The sequence below is a fragment of the Pseudophryne corroboree genome, chromosome 9, assembly GCF_028390025.1.
Source record: "Pseudophryne corroboree isolate aPseCor3 chromosome 9, aPseCor3.hap2, whole genome shotgun sequence".
NCBI lineage: Eukaryota > Metazoa > Chordata > Amphibia > Anura > Myobatrachidae > Pseudophryne > Pseudophryne corroboree.
Genome location: NC_086452.1, coordinates 10,282,333 through 10,301,711, shown reverse-complemented (window position 1 = coordinate 10,301,711; position 19,379 = coordinate 10,282,333). Strand labels below are relative to the sequence as shown.

Genomic DNA, 19,379 nt, shown 5'->3' with positions numbered 1-19,379 from the left:
AGACCGGAACTCCGATGTTTTGAGCTCTCCTTTCTATCAGACGTACACCGGCCTGGTAGGTGCTCCGCCAGGGGTCTGGTGGTATAATCAGCCGGGCAGTGACGGGGCGCACAGGTCTGTGCGGTTGCAGTGTATAATCTGCGCACTAACAGCCACAAGACAGCGCCCCCTTGTCCTCATCCGGCCTCTCTCCCACCACTTCCCTGGAAGACGAACGCAAACAAGCCTGCAAAGCTGCAATGGTGAATCATAAACAGGAGCAGTGTATAAACTAAAGTGTCACAGAAAATAAATCTTCACATCCTTCTCACACGCCTCAGTTCTCATAGGGAAGCGACCAGAGAAAGATGTAGCCTGAATATAAGAAAGTGGATATCTGCTCAGACAGTAGAATAGGAGCTGCCATGTAGATTGATCAGCTACAATAAAATAAAAGTGCATTTGTCAGGACCCCACAACGTCGCTGCCCGTATCAAAGAAAGCAGCCCTGTAATAACGCAATGGTCTGATAATATAACATAGATCTCCGTATACTGTAAGAGAGAACCTTCTTGTAGCCACACAGCTACCATACCTTCCAGCACTGGGACACAGCTTCCAGGGCTTCCCCGCAGCAGGAGCGTCTGTATACAGTGTGCTGTACACTATATACTCATACACACCAAGTGTTACTTCCCCAGCATTTCCTGACACAGCAACACATGATTAATATGTAACTGAAAGATATGTAGAAATGAACACGTGCCAGGGGCTTCCTCTTATAGTCAGTCCCCCAAACCCAGACCCTCAACGGGTACAGACTGCACAACAGGAGGGGGGCCCAGGGCCGCTGACATGGTCCCACTTCATAGCTGCGCACGTGAGCCAGGATTTCCCACGCAGGTCACTCAGTACCAACCTTTCCTCACTGCAGGACTTTAATAGTCATAGTCAGGAGACCATGACACAGGAGGAGACCATGTTACATCTTAACCACCAGCCAGACACACTGTGAGCAGCTCATACAGATGAAAAGGAGAGAGTAATTTATACACCCTCCTGCAACACTAACTACACGTCTGTCTGTGCTTTTCAGCATAGTCTTTATATAATCCAGTATATATTAAATGATTTGTCTTACTATGGAAATAACCATGGCAAAACGGAAAAATATAAATAAAAAGAGGATTTGTAAAAGCGCAGTTCAGTAAAACGTGGCATGTAAGGAGTGGAGAAGTGGAGCTGCTAGCTATCATTTTATAGAACGTACTTGATAAATGCTACCTCGAAGCTCATGGTTGCTTTGGACAACTGTGAGAACACTACAGGCATGGAGAAACCGCAGGTGGGGGATAATGCAGGCGGTAGGAGCAGTGCTTAATATAGCGTGTAGCCCATAGCGGTCAGAAAACGCTTTTCACCCTTTGATAAATGTACCGCTTGGTTTTTGATCCATGGAACAACTCCCAACCATTGGTGATAGAGCCGTCTACTGCCATGCAACAGCACCTCCAGTGGCCACTTCATAGAAAGACCCACTTTTAGGCTGCTACTCTCCCTGCCCTCCTGTAACACTGTAGAGGGTGGTGGTGGTGGTGGTGTGTTGCGCCACATCCCACGGGTACCTCACTCTCAGCCAGTCCTCCTGCATCACCCAGACATAGGACAATGTTACTGATGATGATAATAATAATAATAATAATAATAATAATAATAATAATAATAGATACGTTATCTTATATTGCATACATAACTTGTACATATGACAGTGTCTGCAGTTGCTATGCAGAGGGTAATACATTGAGCTATTTTACATTCAGAAACTATATCTATAGAGTACTGTAAAAAGCGTGAAAAGACAGGAAGTCTGATGTGCATGAGAAAAAACGGTCTCCAGGCCGACAAGACTTTGGACGACCGCTATTGGTAGACCGTAACTAGGTCGACATGTCAAAAAGTTGACATGAGTTTTTCACATTTTTTTTTTTTTACTTTTTCATACTTTACTAACCACGTGGCCTACGATTGCGAACGGTAACTCACCCGAAGCATGGCGAGCGAAGCGGTACACTAATTGGGGTTCCTAGTCACTGTATGGCAAAAAGACAAAAAAAAAAAAAGACACAAAAAAATAAATAAAAAAAAGGGAGGCAAATAAACCTCATGTCGATCTATTGACCTATCAACCTAGACCATGTTGACCTAGTTACTGTCGACCAATAGTGGTCAACCTAGACACTGTTGACCCAAGTGTGGTCGATCTTCAATACCACACCCAACAAGAACCTTCCCCCCACAAGCACAGCTTCATTTAACATGATTTTACGATTAAGTTAATGGTAGCCAACAAGAACTCCTGGGGGTATATTTACTAAAGGTCGATTTTGTTTGTTTTTGTTCGATTTTAGAGCAATGTTAAATTGATGTTTTGCTTCCAGGGTTAAAACACACATTTACTAACAATTAAAAATGAACATAAAAAAAAATAAAAAAAAAAATCTGCTAGTAAATGTGTGTTTTAACCCTGGAAGCAAAACATTGATTAAAATCAATTTAAGATCGCTCTAAAATTGAGCAAAAACAACCAAAACCTACCTTTAGTAAATATAATTAAGTGGAGACAATTTGGTGCCCCATTAAATTTGTAAAAATAAACAAATAAATATAATAAAAAAGGTACAGTACTACAGTTAAAGATTATTAAAGGTTTTGCTTTCCAAAACTTAAAAGCTACAAAACATAAAAACAATAAAAAAAAAAAAAACAGGACTTAAATATTATGGTACTCATCGCAACAAACATATTACAGCAAAACAACCAACACACAAAGGCAAAATCTCAAGTCAAGTATGGACGATCAAGGTCAAGCAATCACCAGACAGAAGGAGGAACCATTTCGCTCTGAGTTTGCTGCGACTTGTAGTTCCACACCAGCTGGAAAGCCACAAGAGGATCTCAGTCTAGAGCAGGGGACATAGTGGTATCCGGGGTCTCCAAACATCAATGTACCGTTCTCCTGGCCCCCTGCCTAGAAGCACACTGCAAGCCCCATGCCCCTCACTAGCCGAGGTCTTCAATCCCCGCACAGGTGAACACAAAAATAAATTAAAAAATACTTACTTTAAAAAGAACTTTCAAAAACAGCCAACTATTATTTTCTGAGCTATAAATTAACATGCTACCAGGCTGCAACCATTGTGTGTGTGTCTAGGGTTGTCCTTGGGATGAAATGTACAGGTACAGATGGGTGTAGAGAGGGCAATAGGGGAAACGCATGCAAAACAACCAGACACCATTGTTACGCCCATACAGAAGCTTGCCATAAGATCCCTTTAATCCGGGGCACTGTGACCTATGAGTTACACAGGGTCCGGGGCTGGCTAAACTCCAGCCTGCATTTCACCTGGTATACTCAGCCACAGAACCTGTATACCTCAGCTGCCCCAGGAAGGGCTATTGGGGCAAGTACAGCCATTACCCCACTGATGGGAATCTGTAATAAGAACTAATTAAGCAAAAGCTTTGTGTTTCTTTTAGTGAGAAATTAATCTCTTCAGTAACCCCTTCACTACCCCACACTAGTGTACCTACTGTAGCTGACTGGCCAGTAAGTGTCACCGTCTGCACTCTACTTACCCAGTAGGGGCAGGCCCAACACGCTTCATGGAGATATCCCTGCAGACCCCAGAATGACTGGCACAGCCCAGCTTGGAAGGGGGAGACATGGCTGCAGTCAGCCAGGCTGAGGGAGGGGGGTCTGCCATGGGCCGGCTGTATGGAGAGGTACCTGTGGAGGAGAGCATGGAATGGGGGCAGTTTATCACATTGGTAAATAAAATACTCTGATGTGTGGGAGGTTCTGACACCTGGGGAGGATCAGGACAGATATTTCTGTAGTGTGGATTTGTTTAAGGCAGAGGTTCTCAAATGCTGTCCTCAGGGCACCCCAGGATTTAAGTATATCCATGCTTGGCCACAGGTGACTTAATTAGCACGTTAGTCAATTTGATTTAACGTCTGTGCTGAGCCATGGATATACCTAACACCTGGACTGTTGGGTGCCTTGAGAACAGCGCTTCAGAACTTCTAGTTTAGGGATTGTGCGGATAGAATGCAGCACAATATCTCAGTTTTATATATACATCCACTGCTATATGTGCTCCAGTCCAACCTTCTCCCTGACACTGAGAGTGGCTTCACTGGGCTGCAAACCAGGGAATCAGTCCCACCAGTTCCCAGCTGCCTCCATAAGTGCTGTACAGATATAGTGGCAGGTGAGTAATGCACCCGGTGAGCTCACCTCAGGGACCTGTGTATATGCTGTACAGATATAGCGGCAGGTGAGTAATGTAGCAGGTGTGCTCACCTCAGGGACCTGTGTATATGCTGTACAGATATAGTGGCAGGTGAGTAATGCACCAGGTGAGCTCACCTCAGGGACCTGTGTGTGTGCTGTACAGATATAGTGGCAGGTGAGTAATGTAGCAGGTGAGCTCACCTCAGGGACCTGTGTGTGTGCTGTACAGATATAGCGGCAGGTGAGTAATGCACCAGGTGAGCTCACCTCAGGGACCTGTGTGTGCTGTACAGATATAGCGGCAGGTGAGTAATGCACCAGGTGAGCTCACCTCAGGGACCTGTGTATGTGCTGTACAGATATAGTGGCAGGTGAGTAATGCACCAGGTGAGCTCACCTCAGGGACCTGTGTATATGCTGTACAGATATAGCGGCAGGTGAGTAATGCACCAGGTGAGCTCACCTCAGGGACCTGTGTATATGCTGTATGTATATAGCGGCAGGTGAGTAATGTAGCAGGTGAGATCACCTCAGGGACCTGTGTATGTGCTGTACAGATATAGCGGCAGGTGAGTAATGCACCAGGTGAGCTCACCTCAGGGACCTGTGTATATGCTGTACAGATATAGCGGCAGGTGAGTAATGCACCAGGTGAGATCACCTCAGGGACCTGTGTATGTGCTGTACAGATATAGCGGCAGCTGAGTAATGTACCAGGTGAGCTCACCTCAGGGACCTGTGTATGTGCTGTACAGATATAGCACCAGGTGAGCTCACCTCAGGGACCTGTGTATATGCTGTACAGATATAGCGGCAGGTGAGTAATGCAGCAGGTGAGATCACCTCAGGGACCTGTGTATATGCTGTACAGATATAGTGGCAGGTGAGTAATGCACCAGGTGAGCTCACCTCAGGGACCTGTGTGTGTGCTGTACAGATATAGTGGCAGGTGAGTAATGTAGCAGGTGAGCTCACCTCAGGGACCTGTGTGTGTGCTGTACAGATATAGCGGCAGGTGAGTAATGCACCAGGTGAGCTCACCTCAGGGACCTGTGTGTGCTGTACAGATATAGCGGCAGGTGAGTAATGCACCAGGTGAGCTCACCTCAGGGACCTGTGTATGTGCTGTACAGATATAGTGGCAGGTGAGTAATGCACCAGGTGAGCTCACCTCAGGGACCTGTGTATATGCTGTACAGATATAGCGGCAGGTGAGTAATGCACCAGGTGAGCTCACCTCAGGGACCTGTGTATATGCTGTATGTATATAGCGGCAGGTGAGTAATGTAGCAGGTGAGATCACCTCAGGGACCTGTGTATGTGCTGTACAGATATAGCGGCAGGTGAGTAATGCACCAGGTGAGCTCACCTCAGGGACCTGTGTATATGCTGTACAGATATAGCGGCAGGTGAGTAATGCACCAGGTGAGATCACCTCAGGGACCTGTGTATGTGCTGTACAGATATAGCGGCAGCTGAGTAATGTACCAGGTGAGCTCACCTCAGGGACCTGTGTATGTGCTGTACAGATATAGCGGCAGGTGAGTAATGCACCAGGTGAGCTCACCTCAGGGACCTGTGTATATGCTGTACAGATATAGCGGCAGGTGAGTAATGCAGCAGGTGAGATCACCTCAGGGACCTGTGTATATGCTGTACAGATATAGCGGCAGGTGAGTAATGCACCAGGTGAGCTCACCTCAGGGACCTGTGTATATGCTGTATGTATATAGCGGCAGGTGAGTAATGTAGCAGGTGAGATCACCTCAGGGACCTGTGTATGTGCTGTACAGATATAGCGGCAGGTGAGTAATGTACCAGGTGAGCTCACCTCAGGGACCTGTGTATGTGCTGTATGTATATAGTGGCAGGTGAGTAATGTAGCAGGTGAGATCACCTCAGGGACCTGTGTATATGCTGTATGTATATAGCGGCAGGTGAGTAATGTAGCAGGTGAGATCACCTCAGGGACCTGTGTATGTGCTGTACAGATATAGCGGCAGGTGAGTAATGTACCAGGTGAGCTCACCTCAGGGACCTGTGTATGTGCTGTACAGATATAGCGGCAGGTGAGTAATGCACCAGGTGAGCTCACCTCAGGGACCTGTGTATATGCTGTACAGATATAGCGGCAGGTGAGCTCACCTCAGGGACCTGTATGTGCTGTATGTATATAGCGGCAGGTGAGTAATGCATCAGGTGAGCTCACCTCAGGGACCTGTGTATATGCTGTACAGATATAGCGGCAGGTGAGTAATGCACCAGGTGAGCTCACCTCAGGGACCTGTGTATATGCTGTACAGATATAGCACCATGTGAGCTCACCTCAGGGACCTGTGTATGTGCTGTAGAGATATAGCACCATGTGAGCTCACCTCAGGGACCTGTGTATGTGCTGTAGAGATATAGCACCATGTGAGCTCACCTCAGGGACCTGTGTATGTGCTGTAGAGATATAGCGGCAGGTGAGTAATGCACCAGGTGAGATCACCTCAGGGACCTGTGTATATGCTGTACAGATATAGCGGCAGGTGAGTAATGTACCAGGTGAGCTCACCTCAGGGACCTGTGTATGTGCTGTACAGATATAGCGGCAGGTGAGTAATGTAGCAGGTGAGCTCACCTCAGGGACCTGTGTATATGCTGTACAGATATAGCGGCAGGTGAGTAATGCACCAGGTGAGCTCACCTCAGCGACCTGTGGCACCTGGAGGCAGCTGCTTCAGCAAACAAGATTTGTGGGACTAAATACATTATAAAATCAAATGTTGTTGTATAAATAACAGTTTACTGTTTTGGATATATTTCTACATTTTTACAACCGTTACATTATATAAGGGCGGTATGGGTGGTGTAGTGGTTAGCATTACTGTCTTGAGGTATTCTGTCACTGGTTCGATTCCCACCAAGGCTCTGTGTGGAGTTTGTATGTTCTTTCTCTGCGTGCATGGTTTTCCTCCCACAATCCAAACAATATATACTGGTAGGTTAATTGGCTCTTAACAAAAAATAACCCTAGCGTGTGCGTGTACATGTGTTTAGGGCGGACTACATGCGCCAAATTGTTCTTTTCTCTGGCTGGGTCCACAGGATAAAATTGGGATATTGTCGAGCGACAGCGAAAATGGCACCAACACGGTGACGAGCTTTCTGGCCTCCCAGGATGCATTGGGGCCTTCACCATATAGTCCCGCCCACTGACTCAGTCAAATCAGTTTGCTTGGTGTGGCAGGAAGCCGCATGGTCACAGGGCTGCTGAGAGTAGCAGCCTCAAGCTTTTATTTTATTTTTATAGACTTACTATACTGTTTTTTGAGCGACTTCTCTTAACAGCGTCTTAAACGCATACTAGAAAGAGTCGCTCCAACAACTCCCCACCGGGTCGCAACAACGCTTACCTTCGGGTATCAGTGCTGTCTCGACGGGCGTCTGTGTCGGATGTTCTAGAAGGTCCAACAGACGTAACCAGGCTGTGGCCGGTGCATGGGGAGACGGTGAGCCTATGGACTTCCTATTACTAGAGGGGTCAGGACACAGCTACGCTGATTTGGTGGAGGCTACAATCGGTGTGTTGATGCGCCGAACATCTCGAGTGCGACAGCGCTACGCTCTAGGGATCATAGGCGCCAGGACTAGGTAGAGGCCGCGATCCTTTGAGTTTAAGTCAACAGGGGATTCAGACGCTCTCCTGGCCGCCCCTCCTCCGAGTTTATGGCCAGTTTCCGCGTGTCTCTCGTTTCATGAACTGAATGACTTCACTTCCGGCTCAGACGCTACCACGAGGGTACTCTGTCGCAGCTTAGACGCTGCGATTGTGTACACTAGAGATCCCGCCCAGACCGAGTCGCAGGCCTTAGCGTCTGCATACACGTGGAAGTCGCTCAGCGTCCGTGTCCGACAGTGAGCGTCCGTTATCAGTTATCAAGAGCGGTAGTGAACATCAGTAGCGTCTGAATCCACTCAGCGTCTTACGAGCGTATTTGCTTGGATATGGAAGTGTGGTGAGTCTCCCTGTATCCTGCTCTCCGGAGGCAGGGTATACAGTACTAAAAATTCTCTCTACTTCTTAGTATGCATTGTTAATTTAATTTTTAGTACCTATTGCATATGAGACCTGTATATTACTGTGTTTTCTGCATGTTATGTTGAAAAAAAGAACCAGTTAAAAACAGAAGTACAATTTTCCTACTTATGTATAAGTTATGGAGGTTGTATTCTCATATGGCAATGTCTAATGCTTTAACATGTGACTGACTGCTAGTATGTGTGCTGACTTTTCTGTGTAATGTCAGTCCTGTTCTAACCCTCAAATCAGGTGCACTGTGGTCAGATTGATCTCACCTCTATATATTTACATATAGGGTGATTTTCAGTCACAAATTGTGTAGTCAATAACAGATTATTACCATGTCTGTGAGCGGCAAAAGTGACAAGGAGAATTTATCAAGCACTCCTACATCCCTAACATGCTTATCTTGTAAGTCAGGGGTAATTGATATGAATTGATATGAATCAATTAGTCACTTATGAGGGTTTAGGGCCTTACAAATTGGCCGATCCGCCACCGAGCTGCCCGACGGCGGACGGGCGACGCGGCGGCGCGCGCGGGGGGGGATAGGCAGTGACAGGGGGAGTGAAGTTTCTTCACTCCCCCCGTCATGCGGCTCCATTGAAGTGCAGGCAAATATGGACGAGATCGTCCATTTTGGCCTGCATGCGCAGCCGACGGGGGACCAGCGATGAACGAGCGCGGGGCCGTTCATCGTTCATCGTTCATCGCTGGAGCCTCCACACTGAAAGATATGAACGAGTTCTCGTTCATTTATGAACGAGATCGTTCATATCTTTAACACAAATCGGCATGTGTGTAGGGCCCTTTTGTGTGCAAACTGTTTCGCTTTTCAGCGAAGTAAAAACCAGGAGTTGGTTCAGCCACCAACAGAGCCACCATGGAATATGCTCGCAAAGACTCTATCTTCATTAGCGGACAGGTTAACTCCGGTAGCACCACCTCAAGGGTTAGGTTACACTATGAACCCAAACATGCAGCTCCCTTCCTACGGCTTGGTTCCAGTAGCCTCTACAAGCAACCAAGGGACAGGTAAGACTAAGACAGATACGTCTATGTGGCAGACTACACAAGATGATACATCGGATGATGGGTGTAGTATGGTATGCCGGCGGTCGGGCTCCCGGCAACCAGTATACCGGCGCCGGGAGCCCGACCGCCGGCATACCGACAGTGTGGCGAGCGCAAATGAGCCCCTTGCGGGCTCACTGTGCTCGCCACACTGCGGGCACGGTGGCGCGCTACGCACGCCACGCTATTTTATTCTCCCTCCAGGGGGGTTGTGGACCCCCACGAGGGAGAATAAGTGTCGGTATGCCGGCTGTCGGGATTCCGGCGCCGGTATCCCGACAGCCGGCATACTGTAGACCACCCTCGGATGATGATACAATAGATTCGAATACTCCGTATGATGATCAGTCGCAGCGTTTTAGTTCAGAAGATGTAGCTGAATTTATTAATGCTGTGAAGGCTGTTCTCTCGTTGGAAAAACCAGCCAAGACAGTGTTAAAAGCTAATGCACCTGTATTTAAACAAACAAAATCAGTGAAAGCTGAATTCCCAGCATCAGATGAGCTGACGAAAATTATGGATGAATCTTGGGCGGAGCCCAGTAAAAAGTATAAGATTCCTAAAAGATGGGATTCTTATTATCCATTTCCAGCTGTGGATTGTTCGAAAAGAGAAGTTCCTCCAAAAGTAGATGCACATGTTCTGCGACTCGTGCATAAATCTGTTTTACCACTGTCATCTACCTCATTGAATGATGTCACAGACAGAAGGGTAGAGAGCCTTTTGAAAAATATATTTTCTCTAGTAGGAGCAGTGGTAAGACCTGCTATGGCTTTGCCTGGGTAGCAAAGGCAATGGGCGAATGGATAGAGGAACTAGAGAATGACATCCCTTCTCCTACTAGGGAGCAAGAGGATTGTTTTTGCCGTTTAAGACAATCTGCCCAGTATTTGGAAGAAGCAGCAATTGATGTAGGTACAGTTGCTTCTAAAGCTTCAGCCTTGACAGTAGTCGCTCGCAGAGCAATTTGGCTACGTACCTGGAAGGCAGATGCGGAATCCAAGAAAGAATTAGAAGCATTGCCTTTTGTCGGTAATATATTATTTGGAAAACCTTTATCGGATATCCTAGAATCAGAGGCTGAATCGAAAAAGGTCAGATTTCCGGCTACCTATAACCCTAAATCCAAGGGTTTAAAATTTCGCTCTTCTCCTGGCAAAGCAAAGCGAAAGCTAAAGAGGAGCCTAAGCAACCCCAGTTTAAATCCAGGGGTAGGAAGCAGTGGGCTAACACAAAGCCAGCTTCCAAACCTGAACAGAAACCATCAGGCTGAAGAGACGGGCCTCCGCCTGGAGGATTCCAGGTTTGGGGGCCGACTCCTTCATTTTGCACACATATGGCAACAGTCAACAGCAGATGCTTGGGTGCAGAAGGTAGTATCTCAGGGGTATGGGTTCCCATTCAGGAGGCAGCCTCCTCAAAGATTTTTTTGCACCAGCCCGTCTCGTATAGAGTCGAAGGCCAATGCCCTGCAAGAAGCAGTCCAAAAATTACTGCAGTCAGGTGTGATTGTCCCAGTACCTCCATCACAAAGGGGACAGGGGTTTTACTCCAATCTATTTCTAATCCAGAAACCAAATGGGTCATATCGACCAATTCTTAATCTGAAAATGTTGAACAAATACATTTGGATCCCAAAGTTCCACATGGAGACGTTACGCTCCATAATGTTGGCTATGGAACTGGGAGATTACATGGTATCTCTGGATGTACGGGATGCTTACCTACATGTGCCTATAGCACTGTCGCATCAGTGTTACCTCAGGTTTGCTATTCTCCAGGAACATTTTCAGTTCCAAGCTCTGCCCTTCGGGCTAGCTACAGCACCCAGGGTGTTTACCAAGATCATGGTGGTTATGGCAGCTTGTCTGCGCAAACAGGGGATCAGAATATTCCCATACATCGACGACCTGTTAATCTTAGCTCAGTCGCAAGATTTACTGTTGAGCCATCTTCAACAGACAATAGTTTGTTTACAGAGACACGGGTGGCTCATAAATTGGGAAAAGTCGTCTCTGAATCCGTCACAGCGGATGGTTCATTTGGGGGCCATATTGGATTCAGACCTACAGAAAGTTCTCTTACCAGAGAAAAAAGATAGTCAAGGTGCAGGTCATGGCTCAGGAAGCGTTGCACGTCCAGACAATGTCAGTCCATGCAGCAATGCGACTGTTGGGTCTGATGGTATCAACCTTCGACATGGTGGAATATGCGCAATTCCACTCCAGACCATTGCAGCACCTTATTCTGACCAAATGGAACGGAAATCATCAGACGATAAAAAAGTAGATGATAAAGTTTCCAGTAAACTTAAAAAGGTCTCTAGCGTGGTGGCTACAGACAGACCATTTAAACAAGGGGAGACCCTTTTGGATAAAAGAGTGGCAAGTCCTGACAACAGATGCCAGCCTGCAGGGCTGGGGGGCGGTACTCAGAAGCCTGTGGTTCCAGGGAAAATGGACCGCAAGGGAAAGTCGCCTGCCGATAGATCTGTTGGAGATAAGGGCCATTTACTTGGCTCTAGTTCAGGCAAAGGACAGTCTGCAAGGAAGACCAGTCCAGATTCGCTCAGACAATGCGACAGCAGTAGCGTACCTCAATCATCAAGGAGGAACTCGCAGCATGAGACTGATTGAGTTAGTAACTCCCATTCTAAAATGGGCAGAACTCCATTTCCCAGCATTGTCAGCAGTATTTGTCCCTGTGTACTAAACTGGGAAGCGGATTTTCTCAGTCGGCACACCATGCAGGAAACCGAATGGGCACTACATCCAGAAGTGTTTCAGACACTGGTGAACAGATGGGGTCTACCGGAGATAGACCTTATGGCGTCTCGTCTAAACAACAAAGTTCCAAGGTACGGATCGAGAACAAGGGACCCAGGAGCGGTCCTTGTAGACACACTGTCAGTAGAATGGAGGTTTCAGCTGGCATATCTGTTCCCTCCAATATCTCTGTTACCCAGAGTAGTGAGAGATAAAACAAGCAAAAGGAGCAATCATTCTAATAGCTCCAGCTTGGCCAAGAAGGCATTGGTACACAGATCTGTTGAGAATGTCCGTGGAGGCACCGATACTGCTCCCTCAACGTCCAGATCTGCTAATGCAGGGTCCTTGTTGTCACAGTCATCTGGATCGTCTGTCTTTGATGGCGTGGCTGTTGAAACCTCTATCTTAGAGGCTAAAGGATTTTCGAAACAAGTAATCCAAACCATGCTTAGAGCAAGAAAGCCTTCTTCGGCCCGTGTGTATCATAGAATATGGCAAGCCTATATTTATTGGTGTACTGGAAAAAATTTCAATCCGAGATCTTTTAAAGTGTCCAGGATTTTGGATTTCCTTCAAGCAGGATTGGATAAAGGTTTGAAAGTTGCTTCCTTGAGGGTCCAAGTATCAGCATTAACTGTATGGTTTCAGCAACAGATTGCTGATTTACAGGATGTACGTACGTTTTTTCAAGGAGTAGTACATATTCAACCTCTATTTGTTCCTCCTGCAGCTCCCTGGGATTTGAATTTAGTTCTTAAATTTCTCCAGGGTCCTCTGTTTGAACCACTTAAGAGAGCAGATCTTAAATGGTTAACGGCTAAAGTGCTTTTTTTACTGGCAATGGCGTCAGCCAGAAGAGTGGCAGATTTAGGCGCATTATCGTGTAAGTCTCCTTTCCTAAGGTTTTTTTTTTTTTTTTTTTCCCAGACAGAGCAGTTCTCAGAACGAGATCTAGTTATCTTCCTAAGGTGGTATCAAAGTTTCACCTGAATGAGGAGATTGTAGTCCCAGTTTTTCAGGTATCGGAACTATCTGTGGGAGAAGCGTCGCTGGATGTGGTCCGGGCGTTAAGAATCTACATAGATCGTACTAGTGCCATCAGGAAAACAGATTCTCTCTTCATCCTCTACGGATTCCATAGGAGAGGATGGTCTGCTAGTAAACAGACGCTGGCGAGATGGCTCCGAATGGTAATATCAGAAGCTTATTCTCTTGCAGATCTCCCTATTCCGGCTAATGTCTCTGCTCACTCTACACCAGGGGTGGGGAACCTCAGGCGCGCGGGCCGTATAAGGACCGCGAAGCCACTTGATCCGGCCCTCCCAGGCTCACCTAACCAAGGGAGATGCCGGGCGTCCGCTGAGATTTTGTCACTAGCGGGCGCCCGGCTTCTTCCCCTCAGCAGCAGCTGGAGGCAGGAGCTCACTCCTGAACTCCGGCTCTGGCAGTGTGCGTGTGTGCCTGTGCGGTGCTATGGGAGAGATGTCATGACGTCTTTCCCATAGTTCTGAGGAGCGGGCAGCCAGGCAGAGGGCAAGGGTTCTAAAGCAGGAGCGGGGCTGGTGAGCATTGTGGTTTTTCTTTCTTTTAATGTGTGTGTAAGTGGCGCTACTAGGGGTCATATCTAATGGGGTCATATCAACTGGGGCAGGCTAATTTTTAAGTTGATAATTTTTGTATGGCCCCCAAAGGATTTTAGAAATATCCAAATGGCCCTTGGTAGAAAAAAGGGTCCCCACCCCTGCTCTACACGTAAGGTAGGTCCTTCATGGGTAGCACAACAGGGTGCTTCAGCAGAACAGATATGTAGGGCAGCCACATGGTCTTCCATAAACACATTCATTAGACATTATGCCTTGGATACTTTTGCCTCTCATGACGCAGACTTCGGGCGAAAGGTTCTTCTGTGCAATCAGGAGCGTCCCCACCACTAAAATGGCTTTGGGAATCCCAATGTTATCCTGTGGACCCAGCCAGAGAAATATACATTATGGTAAGAACTTACCGTTGATAACGTGATTTCTCTTATGTCCACAGGTATCCACAGGGATCCCACCCTGACGCATCTGATTTGAGGATCTAGACAATCACTAAAACCTCTTCCTTCTTGTATGGAAGGGTGTGCATGTGTGTTCTTATCGCCCTTAAAGGTCTCTACCTGATGTTCCTGCCTAAAATCACAGTGGAAAGAACTGATTTGACGGAGTCAGTGGGTGGGACTATATGGTGAAGGCCCCAATGCATCCTGGGAGGCCAGAAAGCTCGTGACCGTGTTGGTGCCATTTTCGCTGTCGCTCGACAATATCCCAATGTTATCCTGGGTTCTTACCATAACGTATATATCTTCCGTCAAAATTCTATGGTAGGGCACAAATATTCCACAGAGCTTTACAGAGAATAATCACTGACATTGGTCCCTGCGCCAGTGGAGCTTATAATCTATATTCCCTATTACATGGGCACACAAACAAGGGTTTATTTAACCAGAAACCAATTAACATACCAGCTTTGGGCTGTGGGAGGACACTCGCACAAATATGTGAAGAACATACAAACGCCAAACCAAACAGGTAGTAGCCTAATAGCCCATGGTCTCAGTACTGTGAGGCAGCAATGCTAACCACTGTGCCACCCCAAGACCTAATTATGCTTTAATACAATTATTGCCTTCACATAAAATTATGATAGTTTGTTCGCATAGTTTACATTGGGACACAGCTGCTTATTTGGTGCCTGTTGTAAATCCCTGGGATCACTATAGTGAGCGAGATGACAGTACATTGATAGTGATCACTACAGTGAGCAGAATCAAGGTGCACACATAGATCACTATAGTGAGCGAGATGACAGTACATTGACAGTGATCACTACAGTGAGCACTATGACAGTAGAGCAGGATGACAGTACAATCTGTCAGATCTCTATAGTGAGTGGGATACTGGTGCACATTGACAGAGATCACTGTAGTGAGTGGGATGCTGGTGCACGTTGACAGAGATCACTGTAGTGAGTGGGATAATGGTGCACATTGACAGAGATCACTGTAGTGAGTGGGATGCTGGTGCACGTTGATAGAGATCACTGTAGTGAGTGGGATGCTGGTGCACGTTGACAGAGATCACTGTAGTGAGTGGGATGCTGGTGCACGTTGATAGAGATCACTGTAGTGAGTGGGATGCTGGTGCACGTTGATAGAGATCACTGTAGTGAGAGGGATGCTGGTGCACGTTGACAGAGATCACTGTAGTGAGAGGGATGCTGGTGCACGTTGACAGAGATCACTGTAGTGAGAGGGATGCTGGTGCACGTTGACCGAGATCACTGTAGTGAGTGGGATGCTGGAGCACGTTGACCGAGATAACTGTAGTGAGAGGGATGCTGGTGCACGTTGACAGATCACTGTAGTGAGTGGGATGCTGGTGCACGTTGACAGAGATCACTGTAGTGAGTGGGATGCTGGAGCACGTTGACCGAGATAACTGTAGTGAGAGGGATGCTGGTGCACGTTGACAGATCACTGTAGTGAGTGGGATGCTGGAGCACATTGATAGAGATCACTGTAGTGAGTGGGATACTGGTGCATGTTGACAGAGATCACTGTAGTGAGAGGGACAATGGTGCACATTGACAGAGATCACTGTAGTGAGTGGGATGCTGGAGCACATTGACAGAGATCACTGTAGTGAGTGGGATGCTGGTGCACGTTGATAGAGATCACTGTAGTGAGTGGGATGCTGGTGCACGTTGACAGAGATCACTGTAGTGAGTGGGATGCTGGTGCACGTTGATAGAGATCACTGTAGTGAGAGGGATGATGGTGCATGTTGACACAGATCACTGTAGTGAGAGAGATGATGGTGCATGTTGACACAGATCACTAGTGAGAGGGATGATGGTGCACGTTGACACAGATCACTGTAGTGAGAGGGATGATGGTGCACGTTGACAGATCACTGTAGTGAGAGGGATGATGGTGCACGTTGACACAGATCACTGTAGTGAGAGAGATGATGGTGCACGTTGACAGATCACTGTAGTGAGTAGGATAATGGTGCATGTTGACAGAGATCATTGTAGTGAGTGGGATACTGGTGCACGTTGACAGAGATCACTGTAGTGAGTGGGATGCTGGTGCACGTTGACAGAGATCACTGTAGTGAGTGGGATGCTGGTGCACGTTGACAGAGATCACTGTAGTGAGTGGGATGCTGGTGCACGTTGACAGAGATCACTGTAGTGAGTCGGATGCTGGAGCACATTGACAGAGATCACTGTAGTGAGAGGGACAATGGTGCACGTTAACAGAGATCACTGTAGTGAGTGGGATAATGGTGCACATTGACAGAGATCACTGTAGTGAGTGGGATGCTGGTGCACGTTGATAGAGATCACTGTAGTGAGAGGGATGCTGGTGCACGTTGACAGAGATCACTGTAGTGAGTGGGATGCTGGTGCACGTTGATAGATCACTGTAGTGAGAGGGATGCTGGTGCACGTTGACAGAGATCACTGTAGTGAGAGGGACAATGGTGCACATTGACAGAGATCACTGTAGTGAGTGGGATGCTGGTGCACATTGACATAGATCACTGTAGTGAGTGGGATGCTGGTGCACATTGACAGAGATCACTGTAGTGAGAGGGACAATGGTGCACATTGACATAGATCACTAGTGAGTGGGATGCTGGAGCACATTGACAGAGATCACTGTAGTGAGTGGGATAATGGTGCACGTTGACAGAGATCACTGTAGTGAGAGGGATGCTGGTGCACGTTGACAGAGATCACTGTAGTGAGAGGGACAATGGTGCACATTGACAGAGATCACTGTAGTGAGTGGGATGCTGGTGCACATTGACAGAGATCACTGTAGTGAGAGGGACAATGGTGCACATTGACAGAGATCACTGTAGTGAGTGGGATGCTGGTGCACATTGACATAGATCACTGTAGTGAGTGGGATGCTGGTGCACATTGACAGAGATCACTGTAGTGAGAGGGACAATGGTGCACATTGACATAGATCACTAGTGAGTGGGATGCTGGAGCACATTGACAGAGATCACTGTAGTGAGTGGGATACTGGTGCACGTTGATAGAGAACTGTAGTGAGTGGGATGCTGGTGCACATTGACAGAGATCACTGTAGTGAGTGGGATACTGGTGCACGTTGATAGAGATAACTGTAGTGAGTGGGATGCTGGTGCACATTGACAGATCACTGTAGTGAGTGGGATGCTGGTGCACATTGACAGAGATCACTGTAGTGAGAGGGATAATGGTGCACGTTGACAGAGATCACTGTAGTGAGTGGGATGCTGGTGCACATTGACAGAGATCACTGTAGTGAGTGGGATGCTGGTGCACATTGACAGAGATCACTGTAGTGAGTGGGATGCTGGTGCACATTGACAGAGATCACTGTAGTGAGAGGGACAATGGTGCACGTTGACAGATCACTAGTGAGTGGGATGCTGGTGCACATTGACAGAGATCACTGTAGTGAGAGGGACAATGGTGCACGTTGACAGAGATCACTGTAGTGAGGGACAATGGTGCACGTTGACAGAGATCACTGTAGTGAGTGGGATGCTGGAGCACATTGACAGAGATCACTGTAGTGAGTGGGATGCTGGTGCACATTGACAGAGATCACTGTAGTGAGAGACAATGGTGCACGTTGACAGAGATCACTGTAGTGAGAGGGACAATGGTGCACGTTGACAGAGATCACTGTAGTGAGAGGGATGATGGTGCACGTTGATAGAGATCACTGTAGTGAGTGGGATACTGGTGCACGTTGATAGAGATCACTGTAGTGAGAGGGATGCTGGTGCACATTGACAGAGATCACTGTAGTGAGAGGGATAATGGTGCACGTTGACAGATCACTGTAGTGAGAGGGATGATGGTGCACGTTGACAGAGATCACTGTAGTGAGAGGGATAATAGTGCACGTTGACAGAGATCACTGTAGTGAGAGGGATAATAGTGCACGTTGACAGAGATCACTGTAGTGAGAGGGATAATAGTGCATGTTGACAGAGGGCCTGATTCAGGGACTCCATTAAACCGATATTTCCATATCGCCCAACCTCACTGATACTCCAGAACGATGAGACAAGAACGGCATACTGCATAACTAAACTGAATCCGGCAAACCAACCAAACAACTAGGCTGAACAATGAACCTGGATGTTATGAGCGATGATTGTTTGCAGCTTGAACACGGCTGAAGAGCGGTCCTGCATCGGTCAGATCCACCCATCATTCAAGCCAACGTCAGGCTACTAATGGAGATCATCTCTACAGATCAGGCAGCGGATGAGGGCGGTCACTATCGGGAAGTCAGAACGATTCCCATCCTTGGCGCTGGTCTGCTGCTCATTCATGCGGTGTATGGTCAGCGTAAGTCGGGTTGGTGCGTGATCAAAACGATACTTGGCCCTGATTCAGAGTTGTACGCAATGCCGATATTTACAGAGCTGTGCGATTATCGTTGCACTGTGCACACACAGCAATTCACTAGCGATGGGGGTTGCAGAGATAATTTATTTGCAAAGTGATTGACAGGCTGGGACTGTTTTGAAGGAGGTAACGTGGAGTGGTGGCAGGTGTAGCACCACCGGTTTCAGCGCGACCATAGTTACTCAGGACTGCGACGCGTGAACAATGCTGTATCCTTGTTGTGTGGATCTGCGATGCTGCTGGTGGGAGTCTCACTACAGATCCCGGTGGCTGAGATATTTGCACAGTATCTGCGTATGGGATCGCAGCTGCAAATGCACTGGGGTACAACTGTAGATCAGGCCTTTGTCAGAATAAACGTGTAGCGAGCTGCACACTCTGCAGAAAGTTTTTTGCTTTTTCAATTATTGCGGGTAGACTGTGCGGAGTGACGGGCGGCTCGCAGGGTATTACATGATCCCCCTGCATCTGCGGGAAGGCACTATCGTAATGGTTGTGTGTCATTAATACAGGATATTTATCCAGCTGTGAAAATCAGGATAACCAAGGTGCTACCGGTGACATTAGGGAAACTGAAGTTAGTCTAAGGAGTATAGTTCCTAAAGGCTGATTTTTATTTATTTATTTTTTTATCGATTTCCGATCAATCTAAATTGATGTTTCAGGTGCTCAAACACTCGTTTACTAACACTTACAGATTAAGAATGAATTCCTGCCCTGCGGGTGT

At 47.3% G+C, this 19,379-nt stretch overlaps 1 protein-coding gene and 1 long non-coding RNA gene across 5 annotated transcripts in view; one reads left to right on the top strand and one right to left on the bottom strand.

The window, feature by feature from the left end:
- MCOLN2 (mucolipin TRP cation channel 2) overlaps window positions 1-4,429 on the bottom strand; it is a 44,619-nt gene extending 40,190 nt beyond the window's left edge. The window contains exons 1-2 of one of the 4 annotated variants that reach the window (XM_063938946.1): window positions 4,412-4,429; window positions 3,616-3,766 (exon numbers count right to left, since the gene is read on the bottom strand). In XM_063938946.1, the coding sequence (XP_063795016.1) occupies window positions 3,616-3,743 (128 nt within the window). In that variant the 5' untranslated portion in view covers window positions 3,744-3,766; window positions 4,412-4,429. Of the gene's footprint in view, window positions 1-2,854; window positions 2,890-3,099; window positions 3,302-3,615; window positions 3,913-4,411 lie in introns of those variants that run through there. The other 3 variants (XM_063938945.1, XM_063938948.1, XM_063938947.1) reach the window with 3 other exon arrangements.
- Window positions 3,959-19,379, top strand: part of LOC134957241 (uncharacterized) — a 23,029-nt gene continuing 7,608 nt past the window's right edge. The window contains exon 1 of the long non-coding RNA XR_010186535.1: window positions 3,959-4,253. This is a non-coding gene — a long non-coding RNA (uncharacterized LOC134957241). The remainder of the gene's footprint in view (window positions 4,254-19,379) is intronic.